Source organism: Zonotrichia leucophrys, chromosome 7 (assembly GCF_028769735.1).
Source record: "Zonotrichia leucophrys gambelii isolate GWCS_2022_RI chromosome 7, RI_Zleu_2.0, whole genome shotgun sequence".
NCBI classification, from domain to species: domain Eukaryota; kingdom Metazoa; phylum Chordata; class Aves; order Passeriformes; family Passerellidae; genus Zonotrichia; species Zonotrichia leucophrys.
This window is the reverse complement of record NC_088177.1, coordinates 24,637,825-24,663,821: the sequence shown is the minus strand read 5'-3', so window position 1 is coordinate 24,663,821 and position 25,997 is coordinate 24,637,825. Positions and strand designations below refer to the sequence as shown.

The following is a 25,997-nucleotide window of genomic DNA, read 5'->3' as shown; positions in this document are numbered from 1 at the left end:
CGCCCGCCTGCCAGCCCGGAACTCCCGCCCACGCCCGCGCGCGCGCGCTGTCATTGGCTGCGCCGCGCCGCCGCCGCCGCTCGCACGGGCCGCCCGGGCTGCCAGTCACCCGCCGGGGGCGGGGGGGGCGCCCCATGCCGGGGCGGCTTCCTGTTTGCCAGGGCTAGTGCGGGGAACAATGAGCGGGACCCGCCGGGAGGCCGCGGCCCGCGCCGGCCGGGCACCCGCCGTCCCGGGAGGCGGCATCGCCGCCGCGCTCCCCTGACACCGCGGGGCTCGGCCGCCCGCAGGGGTCAGCGCATAGCGCACAGCTGCGCGGCGGTGGCGCTATGCCTCCGGCCACCCTCCCCCCGCGCCCCCGCCGCTGTTGTGCCGGGGGGCGCCGGGCCAGGGCAGCGATCTTTCGAATTCTCCCCGCCGGGGCTGTCACTCACGGCCGGCGACAGCCGCGGCTCCAGAGCGGCGGCCGAGCAGCGCCCGGCTGACGGACAGCGCCGCCGCGCTTTGTCCCTCCGGCACTAAGATGTCGGCGCGGCGTCCCCAGGGAAGCCGGTCCGGCCGGGCGGGCGCTGCCCGGGACCTGCTGCTGGCCGCCCCCCCGCGGGACCGGGCGCCCGGGTCAGCGCCGGGAGCAGCGCCCGCCTCGGCGGGGCGACCCCGCCGTGCCGCCGTTGCATAAGCGCTGTGGCGGGCTCGCACCTGCCCGAGCCGGGCGGGATAACCGAGAACCTCCGCGGTCTCTAAGGCATAACAAAACCCGTCCCGGATAAGGCCGCGAGTTCGATTGTAATGCGCCACGTCCTCCCAGCGGGAGCACCTGCCGTGAGCTGGGCACCTGAGCCTTGGCATGGATCGAACATTGTACCAGCAGGCTTTATTTTCATCGTGTTAAGGAGAATTAATAAGATTCCCCTCAACGTCAGTTTGCTGGTCTGTGTCTCGTGTTACGCAACACAAAGGAAACTGGGATCTCTCGGATTGTTAAACTACGACAGGAAATATGTTTAAAACGTTACATAAGTATATGATGATACAGGAATGATTAGTGGGCCTGTTTCTCTGTAACACCACTTAGCTTGGGAAGGGTTCCTGTAAAGGGGAACAATTTGGGCTCGGCCTCCCGTCACATCTGAGTGCATGTGCAGGGTCACGGGACAGTGTGTACTTTGAGACACTGATTCTGACCCTTAGCTTGTAAATTCTCCCGAGGAATGACTTTTTCATTGTTTCCCTTAGTGTGGTGTTCCAAGGAGTCTGAATGAGGCCAGAAAACCTCAAACCTACTTTCCTGTTACAATCTTGAATGTAATTAGAGCTGAGGATGACACAGTGAGCACAGTCTCGTATGTCCACAGTTGGGCTGAGTGTGTGGAGTCCCAGGCTCCTGAGATAAACTCATGGCCAAGTTAGTGACTAGGAAACCCAGAAGTATGGTCAGGATTTTCAACAGCCTCTCTGAGGAGAGAATAAACAGTGCTTTTTAATCAGTCCCAGCACTATGACCTTGCACTAACTGCCCAAGCTTAACTTAAAAACTATTACAGAACAGGAAAAAATGCACTCAGAAATTGTGAATTTAATATCAGGAAGTTAGGATGGATTCAGACTGTTGTTACTGTATGACGTATAGTCTTATTACTAACCCATTTACTTTTGCTGGTGTGTTGAGAGTATCTTCCGGTGACTTAATAGTAAGTTATAAATTAATCCCCAGTCTTTTTGTCACGATTCATTTTTGCCAAGGTAGTTTAAAAAAACCCTTCTGTTATTGAATGTTATTTATTTATATAGTCTTGTGTAATTCTACTTTAGAGTTAGTTGATGGCAAGATAGATAACACAGCCATAAAGAATTTTTTTTCCAATTTGTATTTTTTATTTTAATAAACAAAAAGCTGTGACTGGGAACAGAAGTCAATGTTTTTCTAAAAAGTGTCAGAAATAATTTTTAGCCAGTGAAAGTTAATATACACAACCTTTAAAAATCCATCAATATACATACATAAGGACATTTCAGGAAGAAAATGAAAATGCAAAATTGACTGACTAGTGCAGTATTTTTAAAAAAAGACTTGTACAGCTGGTCTACAACTTGGAGTTTGTTTGGCAGTATCAGAAGTTGCTAGTGAAACGTATGAGAGTCTGTCATCCTGGAACCAGAACTATTACTGACAACTTTAGACTTCCTGTAACCAAGCTGCTCATTTAAAGATTGATGTATAAGAGAAATAATTTCTGTTAAGATGCTGTGATGGGGAAAATTATATTGAAAAACTGGCCCTTGCTATTTAGCAGGCTATTGCCAAAGACTATCAATGGCATTTTGCTTTAGGAAGATTGTGCTGTCTGGGGCTTAATCTAAATATGAAAGGTGTTCTGTCTTCTACAGCTGGGTGTGGGTGCATGTTGAGAGCTGTCTGACTTGAGGGGGATGTTGTCAATAGAGTAGTTTACCTTACATGGGTCTGATTGCAGGCTTGGGGCATTACTGCAGTGCTTTAAGACAGAAAGATTTGAAATACCAATAGCGGGATTGAGTTTATATATGAAAGAGTTTTCCCATGCAATAAAATTCAGATGTAATCAGGCTTAACACTAGCAGAGAACCATCTTTTTCTAGTCAAATATCTAAAATTGGGGGACACTGTTATATTAAATTCAGATAAAGAACTAAGCCAGAATATGAATAACCTGTTTAAAAAGTAGACCAAAAAATCAAGATAAATTACAAGAAAGTTGCAAAAAAAGATATGCTCATATGAAAAAGAGGTGTAAAGATAATCAGAATTATTAAATACAAAATCACATGTGGCTGTTTTCTGCTTCCCAGCAGCTATTAAGAACACAAAAGGAGAAAAAAAATACCAAAAAAAAGGAAAATATGTTATTTGTGGGATTTTTTTTCCTTACCAACATACTAGCATTAAGGCATTAATCATTAGAAAAATCCTGGATGCATGAGGGAATGCTGTATCAGAGCTGGACATCTGAGTTCCCCAAGGTGCTGGTTTTCCTTCAGTAGCCCCAGAGACTGAGCTCCATGCCCAACTAGAGAGCTGTTGTTTTCTCTTCCTTGAGCTTGCCCACAAGATGTACCACATCCATATGTGATCTGAATAAATTAACCATGACCAGTTAATTCTTAGAGCCTTGCCTCTGTAAGGCCTTGCCTCCTGCTTCTAGGCAGTTCCTGGTTTACTGCAGGAATGTCCTGGATGAATTCTCTATCAATTTGCTGAAAATGGTTTGTTGTAATTTGAGCTGTGTAGATACAGAGAAGGTAATACTGCTCTATAAATAATAAGAATACTTCTACCAGATACCAAAATGCAGCAGTTTCAGAACTGAGATGCAGCCTTTGGGGTAAGTAGCAAAATAATATGGAAGAGGAAACAATGTCTTCCAGCTTCTGATGAAACTTGAGTGAAGGTTTTGACAGATGAAACAAGATGCAACTTGGAAAGAACGCTAAAACTTGATACCTACCCTGTATTTCAGTTGTAAGCTCAATGCTGTATTTGTCCACTGTAACTCATATCTCATATCTCATTGGTTTAAGTCTTGGAGCTCAGTCTCAGTGTCAGTTCAGTACAAATTCAGAAGGAAGTGCACTGTCTGAACACAACTTCCATCCAGCACAGTGTCTGCTACACTTGGAAATAGCTTTTCTATTTCTATAGTCCTTCAAAATTTCTGAACTATGACATGTTATTTCTGTCTTTAGTGGTCCCTGCTATGGGTAGCCCTGCATTTCTTTAAAGTATTACATTATTGAAGGTTTGTTGGAATGTGGTCCAGTTCAGTTTTCAGAGCTGTGGCACTCCATTCCTGTTGAGTGGTGGTTTTGCCATGCTGAAGCCTAGAATGCAACTGGACAAGATGGACAGGAATGCGCTCTGCTGGGACAGAATGTGACACCAGGAAAACTCAGGCTAAGTTCACTTTAGTTTGAAAGGCTGGGTCTGAAATGCCTATGAAGAATCAGTAGGGATTCCATTCAACTACCTACCTTAAAATATGTCCTTTACCAGAGGGACAACAAGCAGGATTATCTGTCAATCTCATACCTCAGAAAATAACTAGAACACCAAAAAACCTAACTATTCAGGAGAGATATCTTTTGGAATTTGGGATACCTTCTTCTGCTTTAGTAATCTGTTTAAAATTTCAGTGGAATCTGGAAAGCCATATGTTTTCCTAAGTGCTAAACATTTGCATGGTACTACAAAGTCCAAGATAATGATAAGGTTTTGAATCAGACCTCTTAAACTTCCTAGCATTCAGCTTCATTATGAATTTCAGCCTGCTTTTGCAATTTGTTTAAGTCTCAGGAGACATGAATAAGAGTGTAGCTAGCAGTCCTGGAGATACTGCACTCTTAATTTCTACATCCCATATGGGTCCATTTGCTTAAGAATATTGGGTCATCTTTACGTAGGGCCACAGGCAGGACTGACAGGAAGTTGACCTGTGAGGTTTTGTGAGTCAGCACAGAGTAGCTGAGATAGTTGCATGACTCGAGTTCATCAAATAGAGAAATGAGCCCTTGCAAGTATAAAATCAGCAGTGGTTAGAGAAAAGTCTTGGCTGGCATTGTGTCATCATCCTCCAGAAAACACCTCCCTGTTCTTCTGGCTACAAGAACAAAAATTTTGCTGGGGGGAAGTAGGCTTTAGCAATAGGGGTGGTCTGCCCAGAAGCTGAGCCAGCCTAACAGCTCATGGATATTGCCATAAGAAAATCCTGCAAAAATATGCTTCTGATACTGCAAGCTAAATTGAGTCAAACTAGACACAAGGAGCAACAGAGCTCCATGGGTGGGAGAGACAAAGAGAGGTAAGACTCCCTTCAGCAGCTGCAAGTAGATTAATTCAGGGAGTCAGACTTGCTGAACAACACGGGAACTTGCTTTGGCTGTGTTTTGTGTAAAGTGTCTTGTCAGTAGCCCAGGATTTCAAGCCTTTAGAGGAACACAAATGTTACCTGAGAGCATGTGAAATATCAAGGCACTGGTTTAGTCTGCTGCACAAGTGTGATGGTATCCGAGTGTAACCATATGAAGGACAAATAAAACTTAGCGAAATTGGATTTTAGGAGAGCATTTTTCTGTTTTTAATGGGGAAGCAATTCTAAGAGTACTGGTCTCTGCTTGAAAGAACTTCATTAAAGAAAGGTCAAAGGGAAACGTGTGGTACCTGGATCCAGCTGTTAGCAGGAGAGACATTGGGTTCCACTGGTCTGCTGGCATCTGGTGGCAGCTGTGGATGGGGTAGAGGCAGGCCCAGCAAACTCCTGGGCAGCCACAGCAGGAACATGCCCGCTCCAGGCTCTTCGAATGCTTCACTGGAGGTCTGAAACACAAGGCCTGGTAAGAGGAAGAACCTGTGAATAAGTAGCCTAACAACCCAGTTAGGCACAAATCTAAAGGCTGTGGCTCTTCACCAACACAGATGACTGATCTTCAAGGAATGAGGCCAACAGAAAGTCTGTCCAAGCTCTACATGCACCAGTATGTGACGGCAGACCTCTGGAACATTGCTTTCAACCTACTCACTGTATTTATGAATTTTTTTGAGCAATTGGGACAAAATAAGTCATGTTCCTTTTTAATCAGAAATTCTTCCTTGTTTGTTACAGCTGTAACTTTCCCCAGGTGATACATTTTTGTATATTTTGCAAATTTTCAAGTTCATTAGAGACGTCTGGTATTTGACCCATAAACAGGTTCTGTTCTTAATAATGTTAGAGAAAACTTCCTTGTGTTAAAGTATGTCATTATAATAGGGAACAAAATTCAGTGTAATTGCCGAAGGTTTTGGGGTTTTTTTCCCCTTAATTTCATTATCTCGGTTTTAGTTGTGTAAAGAAATAAATAAAGAGTATATTAGTTAAATCTTGTAAAATATGTGTGGTTTTTATTCAGCTGGCAGCACAGTTCATCTAAGTAAGAATATTTTTCATTAACAAAATTTCTTTCTACTGAAGATGAGACAAAGACATCTAATATCCCTCCCATTTGGGAAGAGCCAACAGGAAAAAGCAGATCAGTACATAGCTGAAAATTTGCTATTTAGCAAGTTAATCATTCTTCATTTCACCCGTCTTAAATGAGAAATAGACATCTTTTTTCAAACTTCCTAGAAGTTACTGTCTTTGGGCCCCATCATTATCCTGTTTGTTTATCCTTAATTGGTGCCCTTCAAGGTCATCATAACAGACAAAATTTAATCATATAAACAATTGGGGGAAAAATTGTAGATCCATTAGGTAAGGTTAGAAAAATTGTTCAGATGAAGAGGCCACATAACTGTGACTTGCAGAATCAGTAATAGAGCATCTAAAGATTTTCCTCCACTCTCCATCACAAAACTGGAATGGAAGTAATTAAATAGATATATAAATAAAATATAAAGTCACCTGAATGGGAAAAAATCTTGTGTATTTCTTGTCTAGTGTAATTTTTTCTCACAATTTGGTGGTTTATTTTTAATAGTACTGATAGAAAAGGAGGCCAGTGAAATGAAAGAGACTAGCAAATCATATGTGTGCACATATGTTTGCTGAAAATTTGAAAACAGAATGGCAGGAGTTACAGCTTCTGAAGGGAGGTACCTCTGGAGGGATGAAGTGGCTTACCTCTATGAAGCTCAGTCTGAATTCCCATTCCCAAAACACAAGCAAGACTCCGTGGCTCCCTGTAGGAGAAGGAAGTCTGGGTCTGTAGTCCAAACCACATCCCATGCTTTCTCTGCAGGTCTCGGTTCCAGCAGCCAGAAGGCCACAGTGTGATCTGAACAGTGTAATGTCCCTGTAAGGTCATTTGGAAACCTCTGTGTAGGTTCTGAATTCTTACATATCTTCAGATGAAGGAGTTTTTTTGTTTCTTAGGGAAAAAAAAATCCCTGATGGGATCTTTGAAAAAGAAGTTGTGGTTAGCAACCTACAGAAAAGGGCTAGACAGGAAACTTTGACATGAGAGCCTTCCCTGGGAGGTGTCTGATGCAAAGAGCAACCAGACCTCAGAGAAGTTCTCACCATTTTCTTTTAATTGGTGCTAGGGGATTACACACAGCCCCTGTCATCTCAGTCTGGGGGCTTAAATGCCCCCAAGGTGCCTGGTCCACTGTCCCTATGAGGAACCCCAGTTTTTGGAGAGTTCAGGCATGTTCACAGGGGCATATAAAACTTCTGTGGTCCTTCCTAGAAGCATCATTTTATGAGAGTAGACAAAAGCATTAGGATGAACAGAACAAATTACATTTGTGCCTAACTTTGAAAAAGGAGGTGGAAAGTTCCCGGGTTTGTGTCACGTTTTCCTGTGTCTACATTTCTGCAAAGTCGGAATCTATAATTTGGACAAGACTTGGTAACAGTCCCCTTACTCTTACATTGTACATTGTACATACATTCCCCTTATCTCTTACCTTCCTGCTTTGCCACGGATAGCACTGGAACTGCATCACAAACACCAAGGAAGAGAAAGCTGAGTGAGATGAAATTCCACTTCTGGTCATAGGAGAAAACTGTTTGGGGGGAGGGGGGAAAGGTACTAATTAAAATTTATCTAAGAAACGCCTCAGTAAAAGAATCATCAATCTGTTTCAGCTTAAGTCTGAAAGAGGCATATTTGAGGCTGAAAATGATAATTAACACACTCATGGTGCTCACATAAAACGCCAGTGGATGCTTTTTAACTGCTAATTAACCTCTGGCTTCTATAAACATCCTTAAAAAATGCACATCTTCATCACCTTTATTGCAGTTCTCTAGCAATCACATACTTTACTTCTCAAATGGTGCTGCAGATCATTCCTAGTCCTTTTTACCTGTTTCTATTTCCAAACTACTGCACAACCTTCCCAGTCTAATGACACTTGCAAACATCTGCACATGCTGCAGGTGTCCTTCCTATTCCTAAAAATTAATTAACAAAAGTTAATTATTTTTTAATGTATTGTTTCTCTCTCTTGTGTCAATTAGTATCTGAGTTATTGAAGTGGATCATTGCTATTAGTTTGTTTTCACAAAGTTGGAAAATTCAAACTCTGCTATCATCTTAATTACTTACAAATGAAGGATAAAATTCCTTCTTTTCTGTGGCAGAGGTCCAAAAGACATAATGGAGACAGGATGTTGTGGCAAGCCTCCGTTCCCCATGCATTCCTCCAGTCTCAGCAGGATCACTCTGCACTGGAGGCAAAGCGTGCGTGCCGTGCAGAAGCACGACACTGCAGTTCCAGGACACAGAGCCCACTTCTTCTTTTACTTTTGAATAGTAGTGCCAGATTCTCAGCAACACATACTATGTTTAAGCAAAGTGGTAATTGAATAATCTGTGTAGTGCATAGAAAAAAAAAATTAGTTCATTCTCCTTTTCCTCTCCCAAAGAAGTAGCATTGCAATACTTTTTTTCCCAGCCTGGATTCCTGCAGAAATTAAAATGGGGTTGAGATCATTATCTCTTCAGATGTAAAATAAATTTCTGTGTGTGCGCATGTGTGCAGACAGATGTGCATGTACATACTTGCATGTTGTGCAAGAGAGAGGGAACAAGAACAAACAGTAGCCAGTTTTAACCACATCTGATAGAGCAAAAAAAGGCTGAAAAATTCCTGTATGTTTCATAAGAACAAGCTGCTGAGTAAAAGGAGACCCACTGACGTTTGAATTAAGCCCTTATTGAACACCAAGAAAGCTGCAGAGATGAAAGATGTCACGAATCCCTACCCCACAGGAAAAGCTGCAGTCAGGGTTTCCAGCTATGTAGACCTAGGAGAATCCAAACAAGATTTGCCCAAGGGGAACCAAGCCCCATCAGATCTGCAGCTCACAGGACTACTGGTCGGTGCTGGATTTCTAATCCATTGCTATCCAGCTTTGATGATGACATACTCCATCTTTTGCCCTTTGACTTTGGGGGAAAAAAGATATTTTTTAATGCAGATTTCTCAAAACTGAGGAGCTGAAACCCAACATGAAAGGAAGGACCAGATTTTGTTCTTGAAGACCCTGTGGGATACCCTTTCAATAATCTACAAGTGCAGCACAAAGAGAAAACAGCATCTTCCATTTCATGGCAAACTGGAGATAAACTTCATGTCCTGGCAGCCTGGAGTTTGATCTTAAGGTAGCAGCAATCAGTGCTGTTAAAAAGCCTCTCATCCCACTTTCTGATCTGTCACATCACTGATGTCCATGGGTATAACTATTCTTAGAGTTTGGTGAGGAACACACATCTTGGGCCTCTAAATGTTCCTGGTTTTTCTGCTATCCAGGTGTGGTATCATTGCAGGAGACACAGCTGAAGGAAGTTAAGTCGGAGTTCTTGGCACTGCTCACCCTTCTCAGTGCAGTGCAGGGCCCCCCGCCCTGCTGGTCTGCCAGAGACACTCCTGCCAGTGTCACAGTGTCTCTGGCACCTGCCTGGGTGCTGAAGGAAGCACAGTGAGAGGAGTCCAAGGCCAGTGCTGCACCATGGATCAATGGACACAATCTTCCAGAAACCTGCTGTACTGCTTCTCTCAGTCACATTTCTCCCTCTTCATAGCTTGGTAGTGTTGTACAAGGTTTGTTTACTTCACCCCAGGGTTGTCTGTTCATCACCTGCCAGTAACACCAGTAACACCTCCAGGGTCAAACTCTGGTGCTCCAACATTCACAATCCCTTCTGGATGACTGCCTGACTTTCTATGTTCCAGTCACAGTAACTCAGCTTTCATCTATCCCTCTCTTCTTGCACTGTGTACCTCAGACCCTCCTTTGCTAAGCACACTTACATCTCTAAAAATACAATCCAGGAACTTTTTAGTCTTCATATTGTGTAACATGGAAACTTGTCTCTCAAGCTCAGCAATCTTGCTTGCAGGTGCTGAAGCAATCAATGCACCTAGGCTGCCTTGGATGCCTGTGGCCATATCTAGCTGTGCTCTGGTTCACTGTCCTTCATATCCCACACAAAGGAAAGATAATGAAAGGATTCAACATCCAAATCCTATTCCCCTCTTCTTCCCAAAAAGATTAACTCCAGTAAAACAGATGTGCCCATTCTTGTCACTGGGTGACAAAGGGATGTGTGTGGCATTGTTATTCTTGCTGCTACATGTTTGTGATCTTATCCTGAGTTTTTTTTATGAACTTTTTTTAAAATCTTTTGTTGCTAAGAGAATAATAATGATCTAGCGAGGTATAAGGAATCTCCAAGGCTTGGAGCAATAAAATCTTCTAAACTCTTAACTACTATAAACTCTTAGATTTTACTTTTGGTCATCTAAACTACCTACATTTTGCTATTTTTTGTAAATACCCATTCTACTCAATATGTTATACCTACCAGTCCCTGTTTTCCCTAATCTAAAATAAACTAGGTGAGTATCCTTCTTGTTGTGCTTTGTCATTCATTACTTAAGGGTATAGGAGAGAGATTAAAACAGCATGTTTGTTAAATAAGTAAATATTTAACAAGTTGACTAGAATTTTAACAGTCTAAGGGAACAGTATTATAAAACCTTAGAAAGCTGGCAGTACTCACTGATTTTTTTATGTGACTCTCAAGTTAGTCGTTGGAGCCATTTTATTTCCTGGATGAATTATACAATTTCTGTAGTAGGACAATTCAGCATAAACATCTACAATAAAACAAGTCACTTAAATCTGCAAGTTATCTTTAGTCCAGAGGGAGAGAGCTACCTTTTTCTTGTTTGCTGCTCCCTAAGAGTCAGGGCCCAGAGTAGTAGGACCCTGCAGAAACTCAAAGCTAAACACACACTTGATTTCTGTGGTTCTGGGACCCAGATCCTCACCGTTCTGTTGTAATTCACATTTGGAAGTTAGAAAGCATTTCTTTATTCCCATGATTTTCAGGCAATGGAGGAGGTAGGCTGGGAAGCAGGTTTCTAAAAGCCACAGGAAAACAAAACAAAACCAAAACCCCACAACAATTTTAGGGGTTACAAATTATCTGTGAAACTTTGTAATCTGCCCCCAGGCTTTCCATGAGGAAAAGAAATTTATTGATCAAAGTCAGAATAAAGGACCTCAGATTTTGACTTCTATAAACTGTGAGTTAGATATCACTTTTGTCAAACAGAAATCAATAGGAATTAAAGTACATTGAGGGTTTCCCATGGGGGCAAAGAGGCAGACACTCACTCATCAAAATTCAGTGGCAACCAGCATGGCAGTGAGCTGATGGTCCTTTCTCCCATTTCCTCACTGGTTTGTCCATATTTGCTGTGTGGACATCACTGTGAGGGTTGCAAGCAGAGGCTTCACAGAGAACAGAACTGGCTTTATCTTAAGTGAAAAAGCCTCACCCTGCCCAGTATCTTGTGTTTAATTCCAGCCTGTACCAGACCATTTAGGATGTATTAACCAAGTCCAAGAACTCCCAACTAGCGAAGGTGCAAAGTATTTTTATTGCTGAAGCTAATCTACAAAGACCAATATTTTTGTGTTTGCACTGTGAGAAACAAAATATCCTTATCTCTCAATAAAAAACATTTGCTCTTTGTTGGATACCAACACTGTTCAACTCCAAAACTGTTTGAAATCCTGGCTTGCTTCTTGTCTAACTCAGCAGTGCCAATAAATAGAAAGAAATCAGAGATTTCTTTCTACTCCCTCTGATACTACTTTACCTCCCTACTTGAGGACTCCAACCATTGAGGCTGTTCTCCTCATAAAATCTTTTTAGATTGTGGAAGACATGATCTCCATTTCAGATACATGAGTGAGATGTGCAAGAGCATCAAGAGCCTTGTCAGAGATTACATGTGAAGTCTCACGGCAGAACCAAAAAATAAATTCCCATTTTTTAATCCCAGTCCATCCTCCATTTCATCATCTTTCTATCCTGAAGAATGGATCAACAGTTTTTCTTTTCCTCTCTTCTGACTAAGTATCTAAGTAGCGTTCCATTCTATTCTTTGGAAAACATTTTTCCTTCCTCTTGTAGATGTTCCACATACCTTCACAATTTGCAAAGTGGTGCCACACAGCACTGGTTGGTGTTCCTGGAGGGAGCAGACCAGCTGCAGACACAGCTCCCAAGCTCCACCAGCCCAGCTTCTGCCTCCAGCATGCACCTGTAGCTATGCAGAAGGAGAACAACTTGAGGCATTAATGGTGACAGAGGCTCTGACTTTAGCAGCATTTCAGTCCTCTCGAGTGCCTCAAAGCCTGAGCCTGAAATCCTACAAAGCCCCCACAAATCCTGCTATTTCCTGGTCCATGCTCTCTGCTTTGGACCATTTGCACAGGCTTGTATGTAAGAAGTGTCTCTTTACAACCCCATGGCATTACAGCCAACCTGAGATTTTCAGCATGAATGTTAATAGAGGCCATTCCCAACATTTTGTCCATTCATTCTACTGCCAATATACTGGCTGAAGACAAATTAGATCTGGTTTTCCACCTTTTTATTCAAGGTTGTGCTGTAGGTAATAAAACCCCAAAACTCATTTTTCCAAGCCTACCACCAGTGCAATATTAGTAGCTGTTTCCTTGTGGGACAGTGCTTCTCTCTCAATCATCTCTGGTTTTCAAGCCTTGCCACCTGCCTGTCTAAGTTGTTAATTCTCTGACATTTTTCTTTCAGAGTAGAAAGAGACCATTGAAGAATATCGTGCAGAGTCTCAAGCAGTTCCAGAATTGATTCCTCAAGGCTCAGGCTGTTGAGAGGGCAGCACGACTCAGAGGCAGGGCCCAGCAGAATTTGTGGGATCCTTTGAGCCAGCAGCATGCTGCTTGAAAAGCCTTTCTCCTTCAGACACATTCATGCCTCAAATCACTCACTACCAAATATAGAATGTATTCTTTAAAAGATACTACTTTCCTCACATGAGGTATCTAAAACTGTTGGAAAAAGCACAGCTGAAAAATACAATGATACCCCTGGCCATATATGAGATGTGATTAAATCAAGATGCCCCCACAGGCTGACCTGGTGGCCATACAGACCCTCCCTTCACTCACCCTGGTTGGCATCTGAGATTGGGCCAGGCTCCCAGGGGTGCCCAGGCATTCCCTCTCACGGGCTGTGGAGGGATCATGCAGGCACGCTCGCTCCAGCTGCCTGCCTGCGTCTGGGAAGGGCAATCAGCAGGGTCCTGGTTGAAGAACACAAAGATATTGAAAGTAACCAAAACAAAGATGTAACGCTCTCTTGTCCAGAGGCTGCTCCACAGTTGCTGCTCCTGCTGCCATCTTATCTGGCCATTACAAAAATGGTTTGTCTCAATGTTTGGTCCCTGTCAAATAGAAAACTGCCAGCTCCTCTCCCAGCAGGGCTCTAGTCCCAGGCACCCAGTACTCCCTTGGCCCCTGGCCATTCTGCCCTGCTGCTCTCTGGCTGCTCCTGCAATGCCAGCCCTGCAGAGCTGTGGGTAAGGCAGCAGCACCTGCCTTAGGTGCACACTCACTCATGGAGAGGCCCAGGAAGAGCCCAGAGCAACACGTGTGGTTTTACATTTGAAGTGTAATCATGATATTAAAAAAAAACACTTAGCATGGTTTACCCAACATATCCTTTAATGAGGAAGTTAGTTCCTAGGAAAAGATAAAGAATGAGTAGGAGAAGGATAAAGCCCCTCCTGCTACTTTTTAACCCCTTTCATGCTGAATATGCTTCCTTTTTCCATCCTATGAGGCAGACTCTCATTTTAGGGGCAGTTTTTGCGCTAAAAAACATTCTAGATTCCTTCACACAAACAAAATGTTTCTGATTCAGTGCTTATAGCTGGGTAGTTGTTTTAGTCCCCAAAACAGTGCCCAGCAGGACCAGGGTAGTGATTATCCCCTTGTTCTTTCCACTGGTGAGGCCACATCTCAAAACCTGTGTTCAGTCCTGGGCCCCTCACTACAAGCAAGACCCTGAGGTGCTGGAGTGTGTCCAGAAAAACACAATGAATATGCTGAAGAGTCTAGAGAATAAGTCCTATGAGGAGCAGCTGGGGGTGTTTAGCATGGAAAAAAGGAGGCTCAAGGGGGACCTCTCAACTCCACATCAACTAAGAGTGTAGCCAGTTGGGACTCAGCCTCTTCTCCCAAGAAACAAGCAATAGAACAGGAGGAGGAAACAGCCTCAAGTTGTGCCAGGGAAGGTTCAAATTGGATATTAGGAAAAATCTCTTCACTGAGAGGGTTATCAAGCATTGAGATAGGCTGCCCAGAGAGATGTGATGCTTAGGGACATGGTTTAGTGGTGTATTTGGCAGTGCTGGGTCAATGGCTGGATCTTTCTTTAAGATCAACTTGATCTTAAAGAACTTTTTCAACCTAAATAATTCTATGATACTAAAGAAGGTGGAATAACTCTCCCTCACTTTTTTTCTTTTTCATTCTTATCCAGCCTCTGGTCTTTTTCCTCTGTGGGTGATCTCATCTCTGTGTTTTTCTCACATATCTTCTAGAACTACTCACTCCATCCATCACCTGTGCAGCTGACACATTTGCTTCCATGCTGGAGTCCCAAAGGAGCTCTGTTATGTAGCACAAACCAACCCAAAGCTGCAGTCACCTACCTCGTGGCCCAGCACTGCTTAGGCTCCTCTCTCTTCAGGTGTGTCCTTGACAGGTGTTTTGGGCTGATCCAGGCCTTGCTGTGGGGGCCCAAACCCCTCAAAGCTGGTGGTTCAAATTGAGCTCATTGATCCTTCCCAACCATGCTGCCCTGAATGCCATTGAGGCACAGCACAATGACCTTCAGGGAATTCCCTCTGCTGCTACAACACAAAGTGTGGAAATCAAGATCACAAATACTACTCTAATAAGCTATTCTGGATTTTGATACCTTTTCTTAAACATTCAGAGATCCCAGCTCATCTCCAACAGCTTTCAGACTTTCAGTCAACATTTGCTTTTGTGCTTCTTTGCCTTGTGCATAAAGACTAACCCTGTATAAAACAGTATTCAGGCCAAAACTGAAGGCTACACAAGCAGATGTCCCCTTCCTTTGTTGTGGAGTGCTTAACCATGGTATGAATTGAGCCATAAGAAAATGACAGCCATTTCCTGGAATTAGCACTCTTAGAAATAGATTAGGATAGTCACAATAAGAAGATGCAATTTATGTACTAGAAAAGCCCATGCCTTGGGTTGTGTGCATCTGATGCAAAGTAGCACTGAAATGCTGCAGCACTGGGTGGTCAGGCTGCTTGGCTGAATGAAGGGAAAAACACAGAGGGGAGGAAGGAAAGCAAACTCTCCCCACTCCTCGGGTCAGAGCACAAAACATCTGCCCACTCCGTTGCTCCACCTGAGCACCTGAACTGGATCACACTTGAACTGCTGGGACATGAGTACAAACACATCCCTTAGAGGCTGGCCAGCTGATCATTTCTCTTGCAACATTTTGCACATTAATTTTGCTATCCTTTTATTTTAAGGCTGATAAAACCAGTCCAAACACTGAGGACACCAGAAGACCCAGCATTCTTCCACAGTGACTTTGCATTCCTAGAAGGCAAATCTAGTTAAGGCAAGTCTTACCCCCCTGCAGGAACTGAAAGAAAACCCCACATACCCCGAGTTTATATCTTTGATCCACCAGCTTTACACAAGGAGCACAGCATGTCTCCCACAGAATTTTGCTGAGGGCTATTTTCCCCTTGTGCCAGTGAGATGTTGGGAGGTACAGTGTGCATCTGTTCCAGCTGCAGGACAACAGCTGGGGGCCAGGAAAATCAGAGGCAGAAAGGGCATCAAAACTATTTTCTGACTCATCACTAAAAAGCAATAGGAAAAAATCTTTAAAATCCTCTCAAGATGTTTTAATATTACACAATAAAAATTATACAGATGTGATACAACTCTCTCCTAAATAAACAGGAACTTTACAAGCAGCTATTAGAATAAGACACAGTTTGTAGTAACACTATTAAAACCTCAAAAACATTTATGGTCTGGGTCTTCCCCTCATACCCCTCAGGGTATGCCAAAATGTAAAAAATAATTCTAGTGACAAGAAGACATACAGGCAAAAATGGTCTTGCAACGCTTTCTAAGCTGTAGAAATAGAAATGCAGAATAGCTGTAGAATAGCAGAAATGCATTGGAATCCTGATTGCTCACAGACATCACCTGAGCAACAAACATCAGGTTTAACTATCAGGTCTTATCATAGAAGAGACACTCCACAGCTCTTGTTGGCCATATGGCAGTGGGCATCTCCCACCTCCTTCTCAAAGAACTTAAAAGAAGCAAAGGAAACAACGTACCACACTTCATTAATGAACTGTTTCTAGCTGCTCTGAGTGGGAAGTTTTGGATCATGAATCTTCCCATCACAGTGGAGCAAAGAAAAGTAGCTGCTCCAAGCTGGACATGATTTAATGCTGAACACGGTCCTGACAGATGGGCAGAAGGTATAATCAATCTATTTCATTGTTAGAATCAGCCCAAGTGTGGGATTCTGGGGGTAGCCTACACAGGTCTTTCCTTTGCAATGCAAGGCAAGGATCCAAGCATCTCCTAAGTGAACTGTGCCTTTTGGTGCTGATTCCTTAGCTGCTATACTGGGTTAACCACAAGAGACTGCAAAAGAAACCATCCATTCTGCTGGAGTCTGGTCTAGCAAGAAGCAACAGGACCAGCAGAGTCACATCCCAGTGGTGTGGCAGGGACAGGCACCTCAGCAGGGCTGTGCCATGGCCAGTGTCTCAGTGACCAACAGTGATCATCCTGTTGTGTCTTGTGGTTTCTTATATCCCATCCCAAAGCTCTTGCTTCACTTTCCTGACCCCGTATCTTTTTTGTGTTCCCTTTGTCCCTAGCCATTCTTGATATTCATAGAAGTTTTAATTATCGTCCTTCAGCTTTGTTAATTTTCTTTTCTTATTTTTCTCGGTATTTCCACCTGAAGTTACATGCTTTCTCCTGTCCTTTCCACTTGCACACTTGGAACAACAGGCACTCTGTGAACTCTATACTTATCCCTGCACAACCAAGGAGAAGAGAGGCATTGAGTAGAAATGAGAAACAGGGAATGAGGCTGACTTCACTGCAGCTGCAGTGCTGCCTCTGAGCAAGGCTGGTCCTCCTACATGAGCCTAGAGCCACCTACCTGCTTCATACCAACAGCAGTGACTTCAGCAACCCAGTGCCTCATGGCTTTGCTTCCTCCTGCCTGACATTCAGATAGAGGAAGGCACGTGGGAAAGAACTCACCCTCTAAAATAACACCTTCAGCAGATCTTTCCTGAGCCCTCTGAAGAGCCAAGTGACTGCAGTGCTTGCAGCAGTTCAGTGCACAAAGCACACAGCCCCTGGCATAGCCCACCATTGTTCCCAGCTCTTTTCCTGAACTCCAGTGAATCCTGGTGACTCCAGCATTGCACCCAGCCCAAGGGCAGCTCCAGCTGGCACTCTCCTGCTGTGACACTGGGCCCTGCCAAGAAAGCTCCTGTCTAAGGTCCCGGTTCCTCCAGCATGCTGGTGTGGAGGAAGTGGATTGCTGCTTTGGCTAGTGGCCTCCAAGTGCCCCTCAGAAACCCAGGGAGATGAATGGGCCTTGTGAACTCTTGCATACACCTTCCTTGATGTGATTGGAGGGTCACAGACTTCAGAGAAAAGCAGACCAGTTCCTCCTGTCTACCCCTCCGTCAAAGTAGTCTTAGAAATTCTTTTAAGTAACAGCAAGCTATTTTTAAGTGGCTGGTGTCTTTCAAATACTGAGTGATATCACATATTCAGAGAGTCACAGCAAGGTTTTTTGTCTCGAAAAAGCTTAATTTCCTGAAGCACATATCAAAATCCTACCCTATGAATCTCTTCAGTGCAACAGAACTCTCCTAGTTAAAATTCTACACAATTCTACACAAGCATATTCCCTGCTCCCTGAGGTACCATTCTCTCTATGCACGCTACAATAACAACTGTGCCTTTACTAAAATTGAACAAAATAACCGGATCTTTATAGAGGATAATTAACAGCCAGCAGTGAATCTTTGTGCTGTTTCAATGGGATATGAATGAGTGATGAAAGTTCTCCTTTGCTGGAGAGTTAATGGGATATTGTTACGTTTACATATGCTTTGCCTCCTGTATGATAGCATGTTTATGGTGTTCATCGTTTAAAGTCAGAAATACGTACACAGATATTTTGTGATTCTGTTCAGGCAGTTATGCCTCAACATGTTTGCCTCTCTTTCTGTCATTAACAAAATCCCCACTCCATCTGCATCTAATCCAAATTCCTCGTGTCCATTCTGAGCAGGATGAGTAGACCTGAGCCTCTCCAGCTGTTCCTAAAGATACGAAGGTTCATTTCTGGAATTGAATTTCTGCAGTCTTACGTAAACTATCTAGGTTAGTGCCTTCACAGAGCATTAGGAGGTAAATCCAGTGACATTACACAGGTCTGAAATACTTGGAGCCCCCAGATTTTTGTGTGCTTTTCATTCCATGACAGAAAATTCTCATCTTGTTCTTTCCTATTGGATAACTAAGCATGTGGGAAAAGTAGCAACTCTCATTTGAAATACTGCATGAATATCCATTGAGTGTACTCATACATTATATATTTAATACAGGAATACCTCTCAATTCTAGAGAACAATTGTAGAATAATTGAAAGGAGAACATGGGCTTTCTAAAGTAGAAATACTAGTGAGCATTCTTAAAAAGGCAAGAGAAAGAAAATATGTCCATATATGTTTAAAAAATAATTGGCAAATAAAAATTTATAATAATTAGCAAAACAAAGCAGCTCTCACCTGGCTGCACATGCAAGTGAACTCCAGCATCACCAGAACATTTGGAGATGCAACTGCTTGAGTGCAATGGCCAGACAGGGACATGCAGTTTTGTCACTGCTGTTACCTGGGTGTGCATTGCTAAGCACACAAAAAACATGGGAATGCTGCCAGAAGAGGAGCCTTTTTGTCTGACCTTAGGCCTGTGAAATGGCTGGAAAAGCAATTCCACGATCTCTGGCACATCAACAAGCCTGCCAGGCACCCGGGCTGGTGTCCTGGAGTCCTGGCAGGCAAAGAGCCTCAGCAGGGAATTTGCCATTGCAGGTCAGGGTTTGCCCAGACTGGAGGGATGGTCACACTTCACAGCAGCCTCCTTGCAACGGGCCTCACACCATTTCTGTGACTGCTGCTCAGGAGGTGGGGCTTTTCTTCTCCCCTGCTGCCTCAAAATCCCCCTTCAGGCTAGAGAGTAATTCACACTAAAGGTGTGTTTCCAAAGCGGAGATTTAAAAAGAGGAAGGGGAGTAAATAAAAACATTGCAGCCATCAGCTGCGGACAGCAGCCCTCTGACATGACCTCCAAAGGTGCCCTCAGAGCCTCTGACCTCCTCTGCCCTTGTATCATATTTTTAAAGCCTTGAATTATATTTTTCTTTGAAAACTAACAGGGGTGAGAGGTTTTATAGAATGGTGTATTTGTTTGTTTTCATTTTGACATGTAGGGCCTGTCTGTCCCAGAAGGGATTTTGGCTAACTGGGCAACAAATGAAACAATAACATTGTCTGAGACAGGGGAGCCAAAATCTGGAGAGGCAACTTTTTTTCTTTTTTTTTTTTTCCTTTTGTTTTTAATCTGACTGCTTAACATTCCTTCTTCCTGACATCTACAGGAGTTTGGTCACCAATTGACAATTTGGAGAAAAAAAAAAATTTTTTTGTAAAACATTCAAGAGCTCCATTCCTTCTAGCAGAATGTCCACATTACCACACAGCTGCCAGCCCACAGAATGGTGTTTCAGGGAAAACCAGCATTTACCACTGTGCACATTTAAAGGGTTAAACAGAGCAGAAAAGGGGATTTGTCTTTTAAGTATCTGTCCATTGCCTTTTTAACCATCATACAAAAGAAAACAATAAAAAGAAAATAAGAATTGCCCTGTAAATCACCTGTGGACAGGAGACATGATGAGTAGCAAAGATATTTAGTTCATTTGGAGGGATTTCTTCCACGCATCGTAAAATATGTGCTCTGTAGTCCTTAGCAAATGTATCCTGCACCGTGGTATAAATGAATGTGAGCAGTTTGAACTGCTGGCCAGAAGGGCAAACTCGACAAGTGCTGCACTTGAAGTTATTCATTGCACAAACAGTTGAAAACGAGTCTGATTCTGCACAGGTGCAAAAAAGTCACTCTTTGTAGAGGAGGGTTTTTTGACATTAAATTAGTTTCAATAGATGGTGATGGAGATGCACATAATGAATTTGTAGCTATGGGGAAGCAGAGCGTTGCTTCTGACCCAGATAAAGTGCGAAGAGCTGTGCTGATGTCCGCGCAGGAGGAGCCCTGGCCGCCCGCCCCCGCGGCTCCCTGCCTGGGCTGACGGCGCTCCAGCACCTTTCCCAGCTCCAGCAGCCTCGCCACAGCACAAACACAAACACGGATTACTACACTGAACACGTCAGGCTAAGTCAATAGTTTAATAACCACTATTAAGGCTTTTCCAAATCCATTTAACAACTGTAAATTATTCCAAAATAAAATAGCCTCAGCCAATCAGCTGTATAGTCACTGACCCACAACTATGTGCTTATTTCTCAATTAAGCAAATGTCCACATGCTGGTTGGCTTCAGCTGCTTTTGTGGTTTTGTGTGTTGCAAGTTTCAGTATACAAATCCCGGTTCCCTGCCTGAGAGCCTCAGCTGTTTCCGACACCAGGTACCGCAGCTTCGCCCTGGCTGAGCGAGGCTGGGATAAACTCCCCGTGCAGCCGCGCCCGCTCGCATCCCGCCCAAAGCCGTGCGCCCACCCGAACCCCCCGTGCGTACCTGTGCCAGGAGAAGCGCCGCCCTCAGAGCCGTCCTGAGCTGGCCGGGCCGAGCGGGGCAGCTGCCCTCGCCTCTGGGACCGCATCTCGGCTGCAGCCAGGCTCCAGAGCCGGCGGTGTCCCGGCGCTCGGCAGGCACAGGGAGCCAGCCCGGCAGCGGCGGGGATGGGGCGGGAGCGGCGCGGAACGAGCCCGCGGCTCCGCTCCCGCGCTCGGAGCCAGAGGGGCTCCGGTAGCCAATCAGCCCGCCGGGGGGGAGCGGGGAGAGCCGGCGGGCACAGCAGGAATAATTGGAGGGAGCTCCTAATTAATTTGATAATAACCCTATCCTGTGTTAACACACTCCACATGCAAAAACGGCTAAAAAGTGCCAATTAGCAGTGAAAGTGAAAGAAAGCACGTAAGGGGGAGTAACGGAACCTCGCAGCCAAGACCTGACAGCACACAGGTGTGCCAGGCCCTCAGCAGCACTGTCCCTCCTCCAGGACAGGGGTGACATGCCTTCGTAGCCTTCTGTCTGCTACAGATGTGTCTCCCATGGAAAGAGTTAGGTTCCTTCTCCACACTTGCATCCAACAACCTGCTGTAGATGGGCTCATGATACATTTAGGTGAGCTGTAAATTCTTTTCCTGTGTGGTTTTGAAGGAGCTAAAATCCTCATCCTTCTCAAACAGAGGGTAGTCTGTGGGATCTGAGTGTCTGCAAGCCCTGGGGAGAGGTAGAGGCAGTGTACAGGGCCCTCAGCCTCCTGGAAAGCAGGGCTGTAGCTGCATGGCCAAACGGGGCATCAACAGGCATCCTAACCCTTCCACAGCCATCAGCTTTTTCATTTCTCCTGCCACTCGTCCAGTCTGTCTATTGGGAGGTTTGGGGCGAGGAGGGCAGAGCAGCCTCAGGAGCTCCCTGCCCAGCACTGATGGAGCCAGCAGAGCCGGCTGGGGATGGCACCTGCAGCCCTCTGGAGAGCCAGGACATGCACGGGCCTCAAAACTGCCCCTTGCCCCCTGCAGCACTCATCCCAGGCTGCTGCTAGCCCACAAATCAGATTTAGGATTTAATTTCTAAATACACATGTTGGCTTGCCACCAGCATTTAAGATAGCCTTTTTTTTCCTTCTCCTATTACTCTGTGTCAAGCTGTTTTGTATTTTTACTCCTGAATTTTCTCAAAACTATAAGTGTCCTGTATTACAGTCTAATCCCAGGCCAAAACTGGTAATTTCAATATATTTTCCAGAAAATAGACAACTCATGTCATTACATGTTGTTAAAGTTATACCAGGTATCTTGTACTCACCACTTACAAGGCTTCCATAAAGCATGTGGCTATAATGAGTTCCAGCTTTCTTTCCAGGCAAATATGAAAGAGGGTTTTTTAAAATTAATATTTGTGAACCAAAGTCCATGGTCTGTGGATGCTGTTGTGACCGCCAGAACACACAGATGGCTGGTGTTTTACTTATTTCCTAATCCTGCAAAGCAGAGGACAGGTACAGACATTTGTGTATACCCATCTCTGGGCAGGTCACAGAGCTGACAAGGAGAGGAAAGCAGGGAAGAGAGAGGGAGTTGCTGCTGGCTCTTGTTGGGACTGGAGTCCAGCAGCCCATCTTACAGCAGCTCCCATGCACAGAGCATGAGGTGACTCCCAGCCACTCGACACCCAGCACGTGCTCTCAGGCACGGCTGGGATGAAGCAGGTGCCTCCAGCACAGCAGTGTCCCACATCTCAGGTTCACCAGCCCTTGGGAAGGTCAGCTGGGGGTAAATGGATGAGAGGAGAATTGCAGGAGAGTCTCACCTGGGTGGAGGTGAGCTACACTCCAGCCTCAGAGGGACTTCCACCCTTGAGGAGCCTCCCAGGCTGAGGAAGCAGAGGGACTCAAAGTTGCAGCATGCACAGGGGTGAAAAGTGGGGTTTGCGCCTGTGCAGGAAAGCCAAGCACCACTCCCCTCTGCACGTGGCACTGACCTTAATGCTGGGGCCAAATCTTGGGTTTTAAACAAAGCTATAAAAGGCAAACTCTCTCCAAACATTCATAAGCCTCTTTAGAAAGGTTCAATTTAAGACAAACCACAAACTAGGCACCTTGCCATGGGACTGCACTGCTTTTAGCTGACCCCATACCTAATGGCAACCTGAGCAGGCTGTCAAATGCTGTAATGCAGCCTTCTGGCCCCCAGGGCAACTTCCTCCTGCGAGTGCCAGAGCCAAATCTCTGCAACAGCAAGCTTTAAATCTGGAAACACCAACTGCCCTCCCATCTCATTAGAGAATCCAAGTATTCACTGGGACATTGTGAACAGAAAATTGAATGCCCAAGTTAGGGATAAGGGAGGCTACATCTCTCACTGCTGTGAGAGCACTCACGTTTGGGAAGTGTCATTAAATAATAGTGGCAGCACTTGGTCACAGCATAGTCTGCCTTCTGCCTTTTAATTAAATGATACCAAGAGGCTGTGCTTCATACCATGTGCAACAGAGAAGGCATTGGCTGTGAAAACCATCCCTGCCACTGCTGTCAGCTCCTGTACCAGCACACTGCACAGGAGGAGGCATCTACTCCTCTTTCCCTGGGAATTTATTAATTTTAGACTGCATTGCAGTAGAGCAGATTCACCCCCCCAGTAGAAAAAGAAATAAAACACCCTCCTTCCTTAGAGCAAAGAGACCAAAACTGAAGCATGAGACAAAGTTAAAAAACCCCAACAAACATAACTTTGATGTATTTGATGCAGGAAATGACATGGTTTCTCTAGCTACATTGCTATGAAAACTTAAGTGAAAGATTGCTTCCAGCAGAACACACTGATTAAATCTGAAGAGATTTAAGAAAAATTAAGATTCCAAGGCCAAATTAATTTTCTGATCAAGACATCAAGATGGGTAAGGAATTGGGAGTGGCAGCTGAGTTGCAAGTCTTTCTTCCTTGATTGTGCTTCTGTATATTAAAGAAGCTTTAAAACCAAGGTACAGGAGAATAAAAGGCTGACCTTTGATGTATGTGATATGCCATAAACTAGAACCAGTCCTCCAGATTTCTGTTTGTCAGCTTTGCATTTATGAAACAGAAGCTGCCTTTGAATGCAGTTTAACATGATTACAGGTCTTTCTATGACTGAAGTTCACTCTTAAAGAGAGTAGCCTACATATATTGCCCGTTTTCCTTCATGGAGTGTAAAGAAAAAAGGTCTGAAAGGTTTGAGAGCCATTGCTTCCTACATGCCTCTTTTGCCTGGAATCTTAAACTCTTGCAAAATATTGTTCTTTTTTGCTAGAGAAATTTGTAGATTATTTTGTCCTCTCTGTGAGGGTAGAGGGGCTTCCTTGCTCCTATGGAAAAGTGGGAGAAAGACAGTTCCTCACAGAGAGAGCTTTGCTTATAGATGTACTAGTAACAACCATAACAATGAAAACAGTCCAAATAAGGCACATTTCTGTGTGCTGAGCAAGGATATTGTGCACTTGGCAGAAGTGAGCCCATATCCTCCAGCCAGCCACAGAGCCTTGCAGAACAGATGTGCTGCTCCAGTGTTTAAAAACTTACAGCTGAAAAGTAAAACCCTTTCCAAGATCTCCTTCACACATTAATAATAATGTTATTTTCAAGGAATAGTGACTAGAAGTAATTTCTGCAGAACCATGTTCCTAACAAAATCTAAACCTCCAGCTGAAAAAATTTGACTACAAAGAGGGAAACCAGCCAAACTCACCGGTGTGAAGAGGAGTTTGAGAGACTTCTCCAAGCCCAAACCAGCCACATGCAAATGCTAGAACAAGGATTCACCTAAAAAACTGGGGGGAAAGGGAAGTCACCCAGGAGTAAAGTGAACTATAACTGAGATTCCAATGCACTGCAGGTAGTGAAAAGTGTCTAACCCCCTGAAGTTTGCAATCCTCATCTAAAGTACTGTATACTCCATAAGTAAAACCTCCTGCCCCAGAAATCCAAGGGAGGGTGAAAGAACTCTCTTGAAGGTTTGCCTCTTTGAAAAAGACCTAAGGAAAGGAAAAAAGGTCCATTTCAGGGCTCACAGAATAAGAGTATTTAGATACTCCTCCTTAAGAAAGGACCCAGACGCAAGCAAGGTTTGTGCCATAGTTTAAATCCAGGTTCCCAGGAAAACTTGCTTACAGAAAGATGTGAAGATCAGAGGATCATTACTGCAGAGGATTCAGAGAAATTATCTCCTAATACACAGTTGAAGACAGAACTAGTCTTGGTCTCTCTTTGGCTTGAACCTCTACTGAAATTTAATGCTGACAAATCAAAAAGGGATATATCCAGAATTTGTAACCCTGATAAAAATGGGAAATCTGTATCATCTTAATCAAAGGATATGCCACCCTGAGCTGGATCTGTGTCTTGTCCCTTGGCCTCATATGACTCCTGTGTGCTAGAGGTTAAGGGTTTGTTAAAGAATATCGGTTTTGATTAAGTGTCACATATGGTGTAAAACATCCTCTTTATCACTGGCAGTGAAGGTTGGGGGCCAGACAGTGCCTTTTAGAGAGCTTCTAATATAAATTAGGTGTCTTAGGTAATGGGTGGTTTTCAGACAGGATTGATCTTTCTATGGTCCAGTGAAAGTAGGTGTGTTTGGTGAGATGTCACAAAAGCAGCTTCCTGGCACCTATACTAATGGGCTGGTTACCCCTTTTGGAGTAGGACTTGAAAAATACAGCACAGGAATCCCCCCCTCCCCCTTCCTAACTTTTTCATTTTCTTGATGTAATGGGCAAAGGTCTATATATCCTTTACTCCTTTGGTATTTCAGTCCTTGTATTTGCAGTATCACTCAGTGAATCTTAAGCCACTCATCCTTTTAGTCACTTACACCTCCCTAAACTTGCATGAACTTAAGGATGAAGTGGTTATGAGTAGACTGGGTTACTTACTATTTTTATCCATGTACAACCTTTAAAGAAAAACGTATCAAGGATCCCATCACCACCACAACCAAATGATTTCTGTTCCCCATTAAGTCCTTCTTAGAAACTTTGATGGCACAGAAACCTAAGAAAAACTGTTGAGATGTTAAACCCTAAGTTTCCCTGCCTCAAAAACAAGAGCAAACATGCATTTCTATAGACATCAAAACGTGTCTGTATTTTCCTCTTTATGAAGCAGAAATTCTCTCAGCTTTGTGCAAAGAGTGGCATGATCAAAAGCACAAACTGAGCACATGAGATCCAGAAGCTGTAATGCAGAGTCTAACTATGGACCTCAGGTAAAGAGGGTATACACAAAATAAATCT

At 44.1% G+C, this 25,997-nt stretch overlaps 1 protein-coding gene across 1 annotated transcript; it reads right to left on the bottom strand.

Moving 5' to 3' along the window:
- Positions 1–2,162: 2,162 nt before the first annotated feature.
- LOC135450076 (uncharacterized) lies at positions 2,163–20,994 on the bottom strand. The gene is made up of 7 exons (XM_064717813.1): positions 20,739–20,994; positions 12,972–13,105; positions 11,966–12,088; positions 7,424–7,522; positions 6,636–6,694; positions 5,195–5,364; positions 2,163–3,111 (listed from the first exon to the last, which is right to left on the bottom strand). Exons 2-7 carry the CDS (start codon positions 13,018–13,020, stop codon positions 3,048–3,050), a joined length of 564 nt encoding a protein of 187 aa, XP_064573883.1. The 5' UTR covers positions 13,021–13,105; positions 20,739–20,994; the 3' UTR covers positions 2,163–3,047.
- Positions 20,995–25,997: the final 5,003 nt, after the last annotated feature.

Excerpts from the sequence above, each read along its gene's own strand:
- LOC135450076 (XM_064717813.1), bottom strand. The coding sequence starts at position 13,020 with ATGCCTGGGCACCCCTGGGAGCCTGGCCCAATCTCAGATGCCAACCAG. Across the intron at positions 6,695-7,423 it reads ATCCGTGGCAAAGCAGGAAG|GGAGCCACGGAGTCTTGCTT; the intron begins GTAAGAGATAAG and ends CTTCTCCTACAG. Across the intron at positions 3,112-5,194 it reads CTGCTAACAGCTGGATCCAG|ATCACATATGGATGTGGTAC; the intron begins GTACCACACGTT and ends TAATTTATTCAG.